Genomic DNA, 13,422 nt, shown 5'->3' on the forward strand with positions numbered 1-13,422 from the left:
AATACACTGCAGATTAACAGGTTGAAAGTTTGATTTTAGGAAGAGGAGGGGTTTTTTGAGGAAAATAATTTTATTTCTTTATACACAGTTTGCTTTAATAGCCACCAGAAAGACTATATCATTTCCTCTAACGGATACTAACAGTTCTGTTGGCCTTCAACATATGACCATAGCAGCACATATAAATATCGTGCATTAATATACACGTAGACACATTCTAAATCCCCGTGAGCCATAGGCTAGGCTTTCATGGAACTGGGGACCTCTCACATGCCATGTACCAATGATCACTAGTTAGCTTTACCCAAGACTTTCAATGAGCTTGGTTTGGCCATTAGTCCTAGTTCCCCAGAGAGGAGTTAGGATGATATAATGGGACAGTATTCAGAGTGGGGTCATCACACTTTGAGGATCATAAAAGAATGGAAATAGGAGATGCCAGGCTAAACATGAGATAACATTTAGGAAGCCACAACTTTCACTGTGTGGATTCAAAATACTGCAGTGTGCTGCAGTGTAGACTGACACTCAGCCTGACAGTAAAACCCACCCCCCCCCCAACTGAGGAAAAGAAACTTTTGTGCAAATTTCTCATTTTATTTGAAGAATATTAAGTATTCTTGTTTCTAAAATTATTTAATTATTTTTCATGGCACAGTAAGGTTTTCACTAATGAGCATGCCATTCTTCCTATTTTGTTTTTTGTTTGGTAGGGTTCTGTTGAAGATACTACTGGCTCTCAGTCTCTGGCTGCATTGCTGAATAAATGCAAAACCCCTCAGGGACAAAGACTGGTTAACCAGTGGATTAAGCAGCCTCTCATGGATAAGAACAGAATAGAAGAGAGGTATATTTCTAATGTATAATTTCTATAAGCTTTGAGTAACTTCTGATTACTCTAGGATTATGCCACTTGATCAAATATGCAAGTTTTCTCCTATATTTTGGCATCTGACTGTACAAAGAGTTACCTACATAGTAATAGTAATAAAATAGTAATGACTTAGTTTAGCAGAGTAACTTAGTTTATTAATATTGTTTTTTTCCACCTTAAAAATGTAAGATTTTATTATGAAAATGGATGGATGACCCAGACTATGATCTTGGGAGCCTGAATACCTTGGTTCAAATTATGGCTCTACCACTTAATAGCTGTATTATCTTGGGCGAGTTACGTAACCTCAATGTTGTAGTTTCTTTTTAAAATGACAATAATAACCTACTTTGTAAAGTTGTTATGAAGGCTAGATGATTTAATATATATAAACTACTTTAAAGAAGGTCTGGTACATAGGAAACACTCTTAATTATTTTAGAAAGGCTTTAAGGGCAGCCTAAACATATAGTTCAGAAAAATCTCTAAAATTGAGGAAATGAAAGGAAAAGTTTTATAATCCTGCTACCCGAATATGATTAGCATTTGGGTATATTTTATTTTAATTTTTCTGCTTTAGATATGAGTTTTAAGGCTTTTCAGTGAAGTATAATATCCATAAGAGCACAAATCCTAAGTGTGCAGGTTGGTGGATTTTTCACAAAGTGAGCATATTGGTGTTAAAAACAGTCAAATCAAGAAACAACATGACTAGTATTCCTAGTAACTACCCTGATTTTCCTGCTGGTTATTACCCCTTTTTACTTCAAAAGTAACCACTGTCCTTCTAACACGATAGAGTAATTAGTTTTGCCTGTTTTTGAACTTTATTTTTAAGATTTTATTTATTTTTAGAAAGCGAGAGAGAGAGAGACACAGCCAGCCTGTGGGTGTAGGGAAGGGCGGGGGGGGAAGGGAAAAAGTATCTCAAGCTGACTGCACTCAGCAGCTGGACACTGGGCTCCATCTCATTTCCTTAGCCAACACTAGGAGTTGGATGCTTAACCAGCAGAGCCACCCAGGTGCCCCATGAATTTTATATAAATGGAGTCATTTTACATGGTGCACTTATATTAGTCCTGTTTTAAAACTCCTAGTTATAAAAAAAAAAAAAAAAAAATCAGGGCAGCCCCAGTGGCCCAGCGGTTTAGCGCTGCCTTCAGCCCAGGGTGTAATCCTGGAGACCTGGGATCGAGTTCCGCATCGGGCTCCCTGCATGGGGCCTGCTTCTCCCTCTGCCTGTGTCTCTGCCTCTCTCTCTCTCTGTGTCTATCATGAATAAATAAATAAAATCTTTAAAAAAAAATCATAATTGTAGACTCTTGATTTTGGCTCAGGTCATGATCTCATGGGTTGTGGGAATAAGCCCTCTTTGGGGTTTGGCGCTGGCTCCCCACTCAGTAGGGAATCTGCTTTAGGATTCTCTCCCTCTACTCCTACCTCCACTTGGGTGAACTCTCTCTAAAATGAATACATCTTTAAAAAAAAAAAAAACGTTGTAAATCCTAGTATAGTTCTGTGCCCCAGTTTTTTCATTACTTACACTTATTATCATAAACATTTTTTTAGCATTGCTGTTTTTTTTTTTTTTTTGCATTGCTGTTTTATCTTCACATTCAACGTTTTAAATTTCTAATAAGTGCATACTATTTTATTCCCTAGATGTACTTTATTTTACCTTCCTCAATAATTAGGCTATTTCTCACGGCCTTATTTTGTACCCAATGTTTTCCATTTGGCAAAATAAGTTACCTTGCCTGAATTGGTAAAAGATTCAGTATTTTATGGCTATGATGTCAAATCATTCAATAATATATTGAATACCTACTGAATACTGATGATACAGAAAAGCATAATCTCTTCAGTATTGGAATGTTGCCAGGCAAACATAAAGTAGTTGGTCAGTATTGTAAGACACCGTGCACATAATTACTAAGCTGAGTGTTAATTCTGTGGATTCTTAAGAGCCTTAGAATAAAATAACCCAAGAGGTTAGTGATTTGTGGGCATACTGGCATTTTATTGAAAATGCAGAAGTTGAGATGTTAAGGTGACTTTCTGAAATCAGGTTTGCTGGAGAAAAGTGGGATTTAGTAATTTAAAATAGAAAGGATTAGATATTTGCAAATAAAACAGTTTACAATTTTTAATTTTAAGTATTTGTGAATAGGTAATAACATTTATATGTGTCAAAATTCAAACAACAGGGACATCTGGGTGGCTCAGTGGTTGAGCATCTGCCTTTGGCCCAGGGTGTGATCCCGGGGTCCTGGGATCGAGTCCCTCGTTGGGCTCCCTGCATGGAGCCTGCTTCTCCCTCTACCTCTGTCTCTGCCTGCCTCTCTCTCTCTCTCTCTCTCTCTGTCTCATGAATAAGTAAATAAAATCTTTTAAAAAAAATTCAAACAACAGAGGGACACACAGTGATAATCCTCCTATTCTTGTTCCCCAATTTCCTGGGATCTCTTCCCTGGGGCCTCTGTTGTACAGCTCCAGGGACACATCCCCCCCCCCCCCCTTTTTTTTTAAAGATTTATTTATCTGAGAGAGCACCAATCCTAGCATGAGCAGGGGAGGAGTGGGTGGGGGGAGAGGAAGAAGCTGATTCCCTGCTGAGCAGGAAGCCCAACACAAGGCTGGATCCCAGGACCCCATGACTTGAGTCAAAGTCACAGGTCAGACACCCAACCAATTGAGCCACCCATGCACCCTTCCCAGGGACACATTTCTTTCTGTACTCTTTGTGAATTGCCACCACTGCCCTAGGAGCAACCAGTCGTTTTTTTCTTTTTTTTTTTTTAAGTAAGAAAAAATTAGGTAATTTAACTCTCAAGGTCTAGGTCATGGTTATATTTTTATTTTAACCTTGGTCTTGTGGGAAGAGAGCAAGTGTCAGTGGTCCCCTTCTGGCTTAACAACTAGAACACATGTATTTAGACTGTTCTGAAACCTGGGGTATCACTTTTGTATTACTTACCAGAATAACAAGTTACTTCAAAGATAAGATAGCAAAATTCGATCTTTATTTATTTATTTGTTTATTTATTTATTTTTAGAGGGTAAATGGTTTTTTTCACAGGACATAGCAATAATTTCCAAAAATCTGATAGTCTAACAAGACTTGTTAATTAGAAATAACACTTGGGAGGATAGCGTTATGAATCAGAATATGATCTGGTTTCCTGCAGCTGTATAAGATGAGAAGATAGATTTTCTTTCTCCTATTGGTCAGATTTTTTTTGGTCAGTAAATAGGAAGGCTAAAAAAAAAAAGTAGGAAGGCCGTTGGTTTTATTTTTCTGAAGATCCCATTTATTCATTCATGAGAAACAGAGAGACATAGGCAGAGGGGGAAAAGCAGGCTCCTTCCAGTGAGCCCAGTGTGGGAAATAGATGGATCAGGACCCGAGCTGGAGGCAGACGCTCAACCACTGAGCACCCAGGCGTCCGAGGCCTTTGGTTTTAAAGACCAAATGCTGAAATTCCAGAGTAGGGAAAGTTATACCCTTATACAGGTTCTTGTTTGGATAGTCTCCTTGTTTTATCTCCCTTTCTCAGTGTGCCTGCTGTGATAGTCCTGCTTTGTAGTTTACACCTTCCAGTTGCCTCAGGGGAATCTCTTCTCTCCCTCTCTGAGCATTTAGGATTGATCTTTCTTCAGGGTAACAGTCAAATCAGGTTTTCTGTTTCTTACTGTCCTAATTGTTTAGATTTCCTGTAAGTGAAGAGTTAATTTAAATTTTTAAGTACACACTACACCCAACATGGGGCTTGAACTCATGACCTTGAGATCAAGAGTCACATACTCTACTGCCTGAGCCAGCCAGGCACCCCAAGAGTTAATTTTAAATTATGTTGCTGAAAAAATAAATAAATAATGTTGCTGTTGGGTGAATTCTGTTACAGAAAGCAAAGATTTCTCTTTTTCTTCCTTTTTCATTAGAGCAGAGGTAGGTATAGATGTGACTAGATCTTTGAGTTTGGTGTTTACGTCTTATAAAGGACAATAGCCCAGTTGATAGGTTCAGGAATAATGATGAAAATGGGATTACTTAAAAAATGGGATTATTTTTAGATTATTGTCAAGCTATTAGGAGGAGGAGGGTGATAAGACTGGTATCTACTTTGTGCCTGGCACTTTGCTAAGCATCTCCCATTCATCAGCTGTAATGTGGTGGAGACTGGATTTAAAGCCAGTCTGGCCTGGCAACAGAGCCTGGTTTTTTTTTGTTTGTTTTTACAGAGCCTGTTGCTGTACTGTATTTATTATTTCTATCAGTGGTATTTAATTTTTTTTTTAGTGGTATTTAATTTGATCCAAATTGGACTTTAACACCTTAAATGGAACGTATTATTTTGGTTTTTATTTAAGTTATATCCATAGAATCACCTTATCTGTTGTCATTCTCATGTTACCATTCACTAAAACCTATTTGCACTGAGACTTCAGATAGTTTTTATTCTTAGCTAATGGCTTAAATACTTTAATCTTCATGAGAATGAGAAGTTGTTACCTTTGAGGAACTAATAATCTAGGTATTTCTTTTTTGTACTTCATCTAACAATCAAATTAGAAATCATAATAAGAACTCTACCTTTTGCTTTGTTGCATCCAAGAGAGGAAGATGGGTGACTTTCCTGGAGTCATCTAAAAGAAAATTGGCTAGGGGCCCCTGGCTGGCTTAGTCAGTAGAGTGTGCAACTCTTGATCTCAGGGTCATGAGTTCAAGCCCCATGTTGAAGGTAGAGTTTACTTTCAAAAAGAAAGAAAGTAAAAAAGAAAATTCAGCCAGGATTTTTGTCCTTGCCTCATGGGCATAAACTGGCATGATCTGATCCAGAAATAGGGCCTCAAAACAAAAGAAATACAGCTTCAATATGTGTCGCTAGTGTTTCTGTCAGCATGCGAAGGATATGGGCTTCATTAAATTGGATTAAGTGAACTTAGTTGAATGGGTCATCTAAGAGTCCTATTTTACTGCAGATGTCCAAGATATCTACCCTAATGCTAGCTCTTTGTACATAAAGTAAATACTTGAATTTTTTTAAAGGAACTTTTTTCATATTACTGTTTTCTGGACTGTTGCTTTTAACTTCAAGGTTTTTGTTTTTTGTCTTTCCATAGATTCATATGAAGCCTTGATAATTTTAAAGTTAGAATTCTCTAAAGAACATTGAATATATGGTAGTATATGAAATAGTTCATTCTTATGAAGTCGCTGATGAAATAATTTATGTATGCTGAATTTGGTATTCTTACTACTTTCTAGTTTATTTTTTTAATTTATTATTGTTTTTAAAGATTTTACCTATTTATTCATGAGAGGCAGAGACGGAGGCAGAGGGAGAAGCAGGCTCCATTCAGCGAGCCCGATGTGGGACTCAATCCCGGGTCTCCAGGATCACACCCTGGGCCGAAGGCAGATGCTCTAACTGCTGAGCCACCCAGGCATCCCTTTCTGGTTTAAAATTGAATCACTGCTCTTTGTATAGAATGTACAAGTAATGTAGCATTCTTCTTTTAAAAGATTTTATTTGAGAGAATGTGAACAGGAGGAGGGGCAGGGGGAGAGAAAGATTATCAAGTACACTCTGTGCGGAGCTATGGAGCCCGACACAGGATTCCATCTCATGACCCTGAAATTATGACCTGAAGCCAAAATCAAGAGTCAGGCACTTAACCTACTGAGCCACCTAGGTACCCCTAATGTACAGTCTTAAAAGAAACATGTCTCTAAATAAAAAAGTATGGCTCCATAAATTTAGATAGTGATGGTGCTTATGTGATAGTATACCATGGTTTTTGAGGCAGTGGGGTACTCCTAGAGTCCCTAGACTTCTTTCTAGGTTATATAATCCTTTTGTGCAAGGATGTCTTTAGTAATAGTTCATATTTTGTGGAAACAGTGGTCTGGAGGTCATACAGTGAATGTAGTTTCTTTAATAACAGTGAAGCATTGCTCTAACCTCTGAGGAAGAACAGGAGGGCTTGCACTCCACTGCTTCCCACTATTTCCTCTGCTTCTAAATCAAGTTTAGTGGCAACCCTTTATTCTGATCTCTGGACTGATCTGCTCAGCCATTTGAAGTTCATTTGCCTTCCTCTCCGGCCTGCGCCATAAAGGCAACTGCTTTTCCAGTGCTTTCATGGGAACCATAGAATTTCTTGTGCTCCATTAGCCCTTTGTCATACTGGCCTTTCTCCTTACCTGTCTTTCTCAGTTAAAAGTTGCTGGCTTTCATTGCTACCTGGGTTTGTTTGTTTTCTCCTCTTGATCAGACTTATTAAATGTAACAATATTCTGTGTACAATGTGACCTGGACCTGCTGCTTCAAAACATGATCCTTTCTCACTAATATTTTTTTTGAAAGATTCTATTTATTTGAGAGAGAGAGTGTGTGAGAGAAAGCATGAGCAGGGGATGTAGAGGAGGAGAAGCAAGCTCCCTGCTAATAAGCAGGGAGCCCAATGGCTTGATCCCAGGACCGCAGGATCATGACCTGAGCCAAAAGCAGATGCTTAACAGATTGAGCCATCCAGGCACCTGTTTTCTTACTAATATTTTGTTAAGTCCATTGAGTATCAAAAAGCAGCTTATTCTAAAATTAGTAGAAAAGTGCCCATTGCACACTAAAAAATGGCCTAATTACCGGACCTGTAATAGTTCTGCAAGATAATTAACATAGGTAGGACTGAGCCCCTATGACAGGCTACTGGAGAACTGATGATAAATGTTAGAAGACCAGGGGTGCCGGGGTGGCTCAGTGGTTGAGCATTTACCTTTGGCTCAGGTCATGGTTCCAGGGTCCTGGGATTGAGTCCTGCATCGGACTCCCTGTGAGGAGCTCACTTCTCCCCCTATCTATGTCTCTGCCTCTCTCTCTCTGCATCTCTCATGAATAAAAAAAAAGTTAGACCATTTTGTGCACTGTCATTGTGATGACCATTGTGGTTCTGGTTTATAATGTTCCATTATCTGATTCTAGACACACCATAGGAATGGGGTCTATGGTTAGCTTTGCTGCTTGTCGGGCTAGAACAGATAACATGCCAGCATGTTCATCTGACAGGGCCCCACAGCAGCCCTGATTAAGCCCTTGTGAATCTGTACACAGGACTCTGATCAGTGGATCAATGGGTCAGTTCTTCATTGTGTCTTCCAAGTACTGCTCCAAGGTTGTGTCCATCCCACCTACAGTCTGCGCAGCCAGGGTCCTGCAGCACCTTGCATCCTTCTCTGCCTCAGGCCTGGAATGTATCTCCTCTTATTTTTATTACATGATAGATTACAGTGACCAATCCAGATTTTTATCTATCTATCTACTTATCTATTCACTTTTCTTGAAAGCCTTCAGCTACCTCCTGCCTCTAAGTAGATCATCTCCTTAATTCTTCTAATCTCAAAATGTATCTGTATTTTGAGTCTTTTACTCCCTGGCTCTTTCTCAGAGGAAGAAATAGTACTTTTTCCTTTCCAAAGCCAACTTTTCCATTTACCTTTGGATATAGTTTTTTCTTCTTCCTTCTCTGCATCAGCTTTCTGGTGTATCCTGTACTTTTCTCCCTTCAAGTTTCTCCTGTGGTCTCTCCCATCCCTAGTCCTATCCCAAGTCTTCCCAAGTCCTATCTCTAAATCCCAAGTGTTCAAGATACAGGCAAATAAAATACCCCAAAGTGAAGTTTTCTAGCTCCCCTAGGAATCCTTGCTCTTATCCATATCACATTTTATTGCATTTTGTGTCTCCCTTGTTACTCAGCACTATTTGTAAGATGGAACATTTCCTTCTCCACTAGATTGAATATTCCTTAAAAGCATTCTCTCTTTATATCTTGCCATACTCTTTTTCTTTTTTAATCTGCTCAGGCCTAGCAGAATACACATCAAATGAGTAGTTCTGACTGCATTTAACCGTGCGAGAACAGATAAAGAAGAGACTCAGAAATTTGTGATGTAGTTCTTTAGGGACCACATTTGTTCTTAGCTGTATAAATATGCTGCCATGAAACTCTAGCCAACTGTTCTTACAGTGAGAGACCAGAAATGCTAGTTTAAAAAAAAAATTTGGTTTTTTTTTACTCTATTTGAGAGAGGAAGAGAGGGAGAGTGCCAGTGTGGGGAGGGGCAGAGGGAAAGAATCTTTCAAGCAGAGTCCATGCTGAGCACAGAGCCCCATGGGGCTTGATCCCACAACCCATGAGATCTGACCTGAGCTGAAATCAAGAGTTGGATGCTTAACTGACTGAGCTACCCAGGTGCCCCCAGAAATGCTAGTTTTAAAGAAAAGACAGAATGTGGATTTTATTATTTTTTAAAGATCTTATTTGTTTATTCATGAGAGAGAGAGAGAGAGAGAGAGAGAGAGGCCCGAGACATAAGGGAGAAGCAGGCTCCCTTTGGGAAGCCTGATGTGGGACTCGATCTCAGGGCCCTGGGGTCATGCCCTTGAGCTGAAGGCAGATGCTCAACCACTGAGCCACCCAGGTGTCCCCAGAGTGTGGATTTTAAAACAACAAAATTTCATGATTAATTTCATGATTTTTCTGTTCAAATTTTAGAGATGAACTGACCCTAAAAAATTCTTTTATTCCAGTCAATTTGCAGATTGATGTCTCAAATTGGGTACACTGAGTAATTTTATTGAGTAGGATTGACATGTATACTGTGTTATGCCAGCAGTAACTTTGGAGTTTCTAAAATTGTGATTTAAGAGTGGCATTGTCATAGAAACAGTTAGCAGAGCAATCTTTTTTAAAAACTTTGTTAGCCAGTACATAAACTGACACTGTAATTATTTCTGAAATGGCATACTGAATAGATTTGTGAAACTAACAATTTATTGGGCTTTTAATGATACCTGGACCAAAGATTGAGGGGGTGTAAATTGCCTTGTACTGTATGTTTTAGAAGCTGTTTCATTCCCCTGCTATTTTACTTTATATACTCCTACTAGAACTTTATGCTCTTAAATAGTGTTGAGTATTTTTTAAGGACACAAAGTTTGCTTTAAATATCTCTTTGGAGGACGCCTGGGTGGCTCAGTGTTTGAGTGCCTGCCTTCAGCCCAGGGCATGATCCCGGGGTCCTGGGATTGAGTCCCGCATTGGGCTCCCTGTGCGGAGCCTGCTTCTCCCTCTGCCTGTGTCTCTGCCTCTCTCTCTGTGTCTCATGAATAAATAAATAAAATCTTTAAAATAAATAACTCACTCACTCACTCACTCTTTGGATGAGGGGAAACCATATTTCTCAATTAAGAAACATTTTTACATTTCAGAGGTCTTTTTTTTTTTTTTTTTTTTTTAATGTCTGTCATGCCATAAATCCTTAGGGTTCCAGCTGCTCAGGCTCTTTTCCGTTAGTTACTACAAAGTGTGCTTCTCTGCATGGACCATGCTGGTGCTTCACTTGGACCCAGGCACCTTTCTCTTGGCTTCCTTTTTCTCTGATCATTTTCCTTCAAGGTTCAGGTAGCTAACTACTTAATATTAAGGCTTAGTACATACACTAATTCTCTTGGCAAGATTCTTGCCCATAACTTGTTTACAGCAATGCTAACAGCATGCTGGATAACATCTGTAGGGTGTTACTATTTAAATAGTGCTAATCCCTCGATTTCTTTTTTTTTTTTTTTTAATTTTTTTTTTTAATTTTTATTTATTTATGATAGTCACAGAGAGAGAGAGAGAGAGAGAGAGGCAGAGACACAGGCAGAGGGAGAAGCAGGCTCCATGCACCGGGAGCCCGATGTGGGATTCGATCCCGGGTCTCCAGGATGGCGCCCTGGGCCAAAGGCAGGCGCCAAACCGCTGCGCCACCCAGGGATCCCAATCCCTCGATTTCTATATAGTATTGTCATCATCTTTCAGGTAGATATGCTTGTATGTGGCCAAAGGACCAACTGTATTCTCTAAAAGGCCTGGAGAACAGAGTGGGTGCCCCTCTTTCCTTTTGTGTTGGTCATTTTGGCAGATGATAGGGCCAAAAGATGGTGTTGGCGACTTAGGACCTATTCCCTGGTCAATTTGAGAGGAAACAGTGATAAAATAGATGGAGTAGGGAAAAAGCATGAGAAGATTCTTTTTTTTTTTAAGATTATTATTTATTAGAGCATGTATGGGTGGGGGAGGGGCAGAGGGAGAGAGACAATCTCAGGCAGACTCCCCACTGAGCATGGAGCCCCACACAGGGCTTCATATACTACCTGAGATCATGACCTGAGCTGAAACCAAGAGTTAAACAGTTAACCACTTGAGCCACCTGGGAACCCCTGGAATATTCTTGATTGGAAATATCTTCTATGCGGATTATTTACCTGAGAGTGGCCTAAGGTACAAGAGTCAAACTGTTGGTGCCTGAGAAGCTTATAGAAATTTCACAGCTGAGCCTCACTGCCCAGGAATACTGTACTATCCACCTCCAAGTCACTTCCATACTGGTGATCTTGGAGCAAACTTGGAGATGCCTGTTAGAGCAAGAGGCTTAGGTACGAAGGCCCAGATTTGTCTTACTGGATTATGGGACTTGACTGCATCTGTCTGCTCAAGGTCTGTCTTGTCTTTTAAATCTAGAGTACAAGCCATAGAAGTCTTTTCTGGAGCGATAAATGCCTGAAGTATTCTGGAAGTTTGTTTATAGCCTTAGGGACTGGTACACAGTACAATACCATCTTAGTAGCAGATTCCCCCCCCCCCCCATTTGACATTTGCCACAATGCATATATCTGCTGCCAGCTGCCTACCTATTATCTTGATATTCTGTAGCACTTTATTTTTCTTTTAATTTTCATCTTAAAGGTGAATTTTTTTTTTTTTTAAGATTTATTTGCAAGAGAGAGAGTGAGAGCACGAGAGTATAAGCAGGAGGAGAGGGAGTAGACTACCCCACGATGTGGGGCTCCATCTCAGGGCCCTGGGATGTGACCTGAGCTGAAGGCAGACGCTTTACCGACTAAGCCACCCAGACATCCCTAAAAAGTTTTATTCAAGTTTCTTTAAACTGATGGTTCTCAGCCTGGGGCAAGAGGACATGTGTTAGTGTCTGCAGACATTTGGGTCTGTAAACAGAAAGTATGCTTACATACTGTTAAAGAGCTCAAGAAGAGCCCCAAACAAGGACTTGTCAAGCCTAAATGTCAATAATTATCGGTTCAGAAATCTTGCTTATGTGATTACTCTGGAAGCAGTATAATTTTCCCCTCATATAATATGCTGGATGAACATTTTGATGGTGGAGGAATTGTAAATGCTGATGGAGAGATCAGTAATTAGTTAAGAAACTTAGAAAACTGTTTCTTTTCTCTGTTGTGTAATTTGAGAGTTAATTTACAGCTCTTCTAATTTACAAATGTAAGGAAATGGTTGCTCATTTGTAGCCTTCTGAACCTAGGACCATTTGCTCTGCCCATGGCAATTTTCCTTATTTATTTATTTATTTATTTATTTATTTATTTATTTATTTATTTATTTATTTAAGTGTGGCTCATGTGATTCAAATTCAGGAGCCCAAGATCAAGAGTTGTGTGCTTTACCAACTGAGGCAGTCAGGTGCCCCATCCCTACCTTTGATTATAAAAATTTACCTTTCAGCAATATATATATATATATATGGTACTGCAGTAATATCTACAATGTAGCTTTTCACACTGCAAGTTGTGACCCAGGAGTGAGTTATGAAATTATAGTGTAGTGGGTGAAAACTAGCATTTTTGACAAGCTAAATATGAGAGAAAAATAACTGTATATTACATATAGTAAGAATAGTAAGTATTGTTTGTGAAACCTATTTTAATTATATATTGCAGGGAAGAAATTTTTCTTTTTTCCTATTACCCTCCTAGATTCTCTGGCTTGGGGCCCTGTAAATTAGATTGACAGAAGATAGATCAGCTAGAGAAAAACAAACTGAAGTTTATGCTTATACATGGGAGCACTCAGAAATGAGTAACTCCAGGGTTGATGAGAACTTGGGCATATATAGCATCTTAGCAAAGGAACAATACATTTTCAGAGAAGAGATAAGACAAAGGGGAAGGGTTTTGAGTTCCTAAGGGATGTAAATTATGGGAAGCTAATGGTAGATAAAGGCTAAAATTTGTTATCTAAGTTCCTCCAGTACCATTTCCAGGCTGATAAGGGTCTAAAGTTGTGGTTAACTTTTGTCTTCTGGTAAGGAGAGAAGGGAGAGGACATCTGTAAGTTTATGTCCTGCTTTTGGGCACATAGGGAGAAGGCAGCTTTCCTTTTTTGCTTCTTAATTGTCAGCTCAAAATAGTCCTTAGGGACTCTAAAGTGGTATGTTCTGACGTGGCATATTATGCCTCCTACGATATCTATGCATGCTTGTGCTGGGTCATGATGTAAAACCATTTTTTCCATTCCCTCCCACCCCAAAAATTTCTTGTTGTTAGTTACAAGGAAGAAAACAGAAAGCTGTGGATTCCAATAAATTGCAAAAGCAATATGAGCTGCGTGTTTTATAATTCTTAGAACAGGCCAAGATTTTATTTATTGATTTCGGGGAAGGAGTAAACTTATTTCAGTTTTTTAATTAG

The 13,422-nt window shown here is 39.2% G+C and overlaps 1 protein-coding gene across 1 annotated transcript in view; it reads left to right on the plus strand.

Annotated features, from left to right (window-relative positions):
* The window catches only part of MSH2 (mutS homolog 2), a 76,881-nt gene that overhangs the window by 18,221 nt on the left and 45,238 nt on the right, over positions 1 to 13,422 (plus strand). Inside the window, exon 6 of the mRNA XM_038551233.1 lies at positions 714 to 847. Coding sequence (XP_038407161.1) covers positions 714 to 847 — 134 coding nt within the window. The remainder of the gene's footprint in view (positions 1 to 713; positions 848 to 13,422) is intronic.

Source organism: Canis lupus, chromosome 10, assembly GCF_011100685.1.
Source record: "Canis lupus familiaris isolate Mischka breed German Shepherd chromosome 10, alternate assembly UU_Cfam_GSD_1.0, whole genome shotgun sequence".
Taxonomy (NCBI): domain Eukaryota; kingdom Metazoa; phylum Chordata; class Mammalia; order Carnivora; family Canidae; genus Canis; species Canis lupus.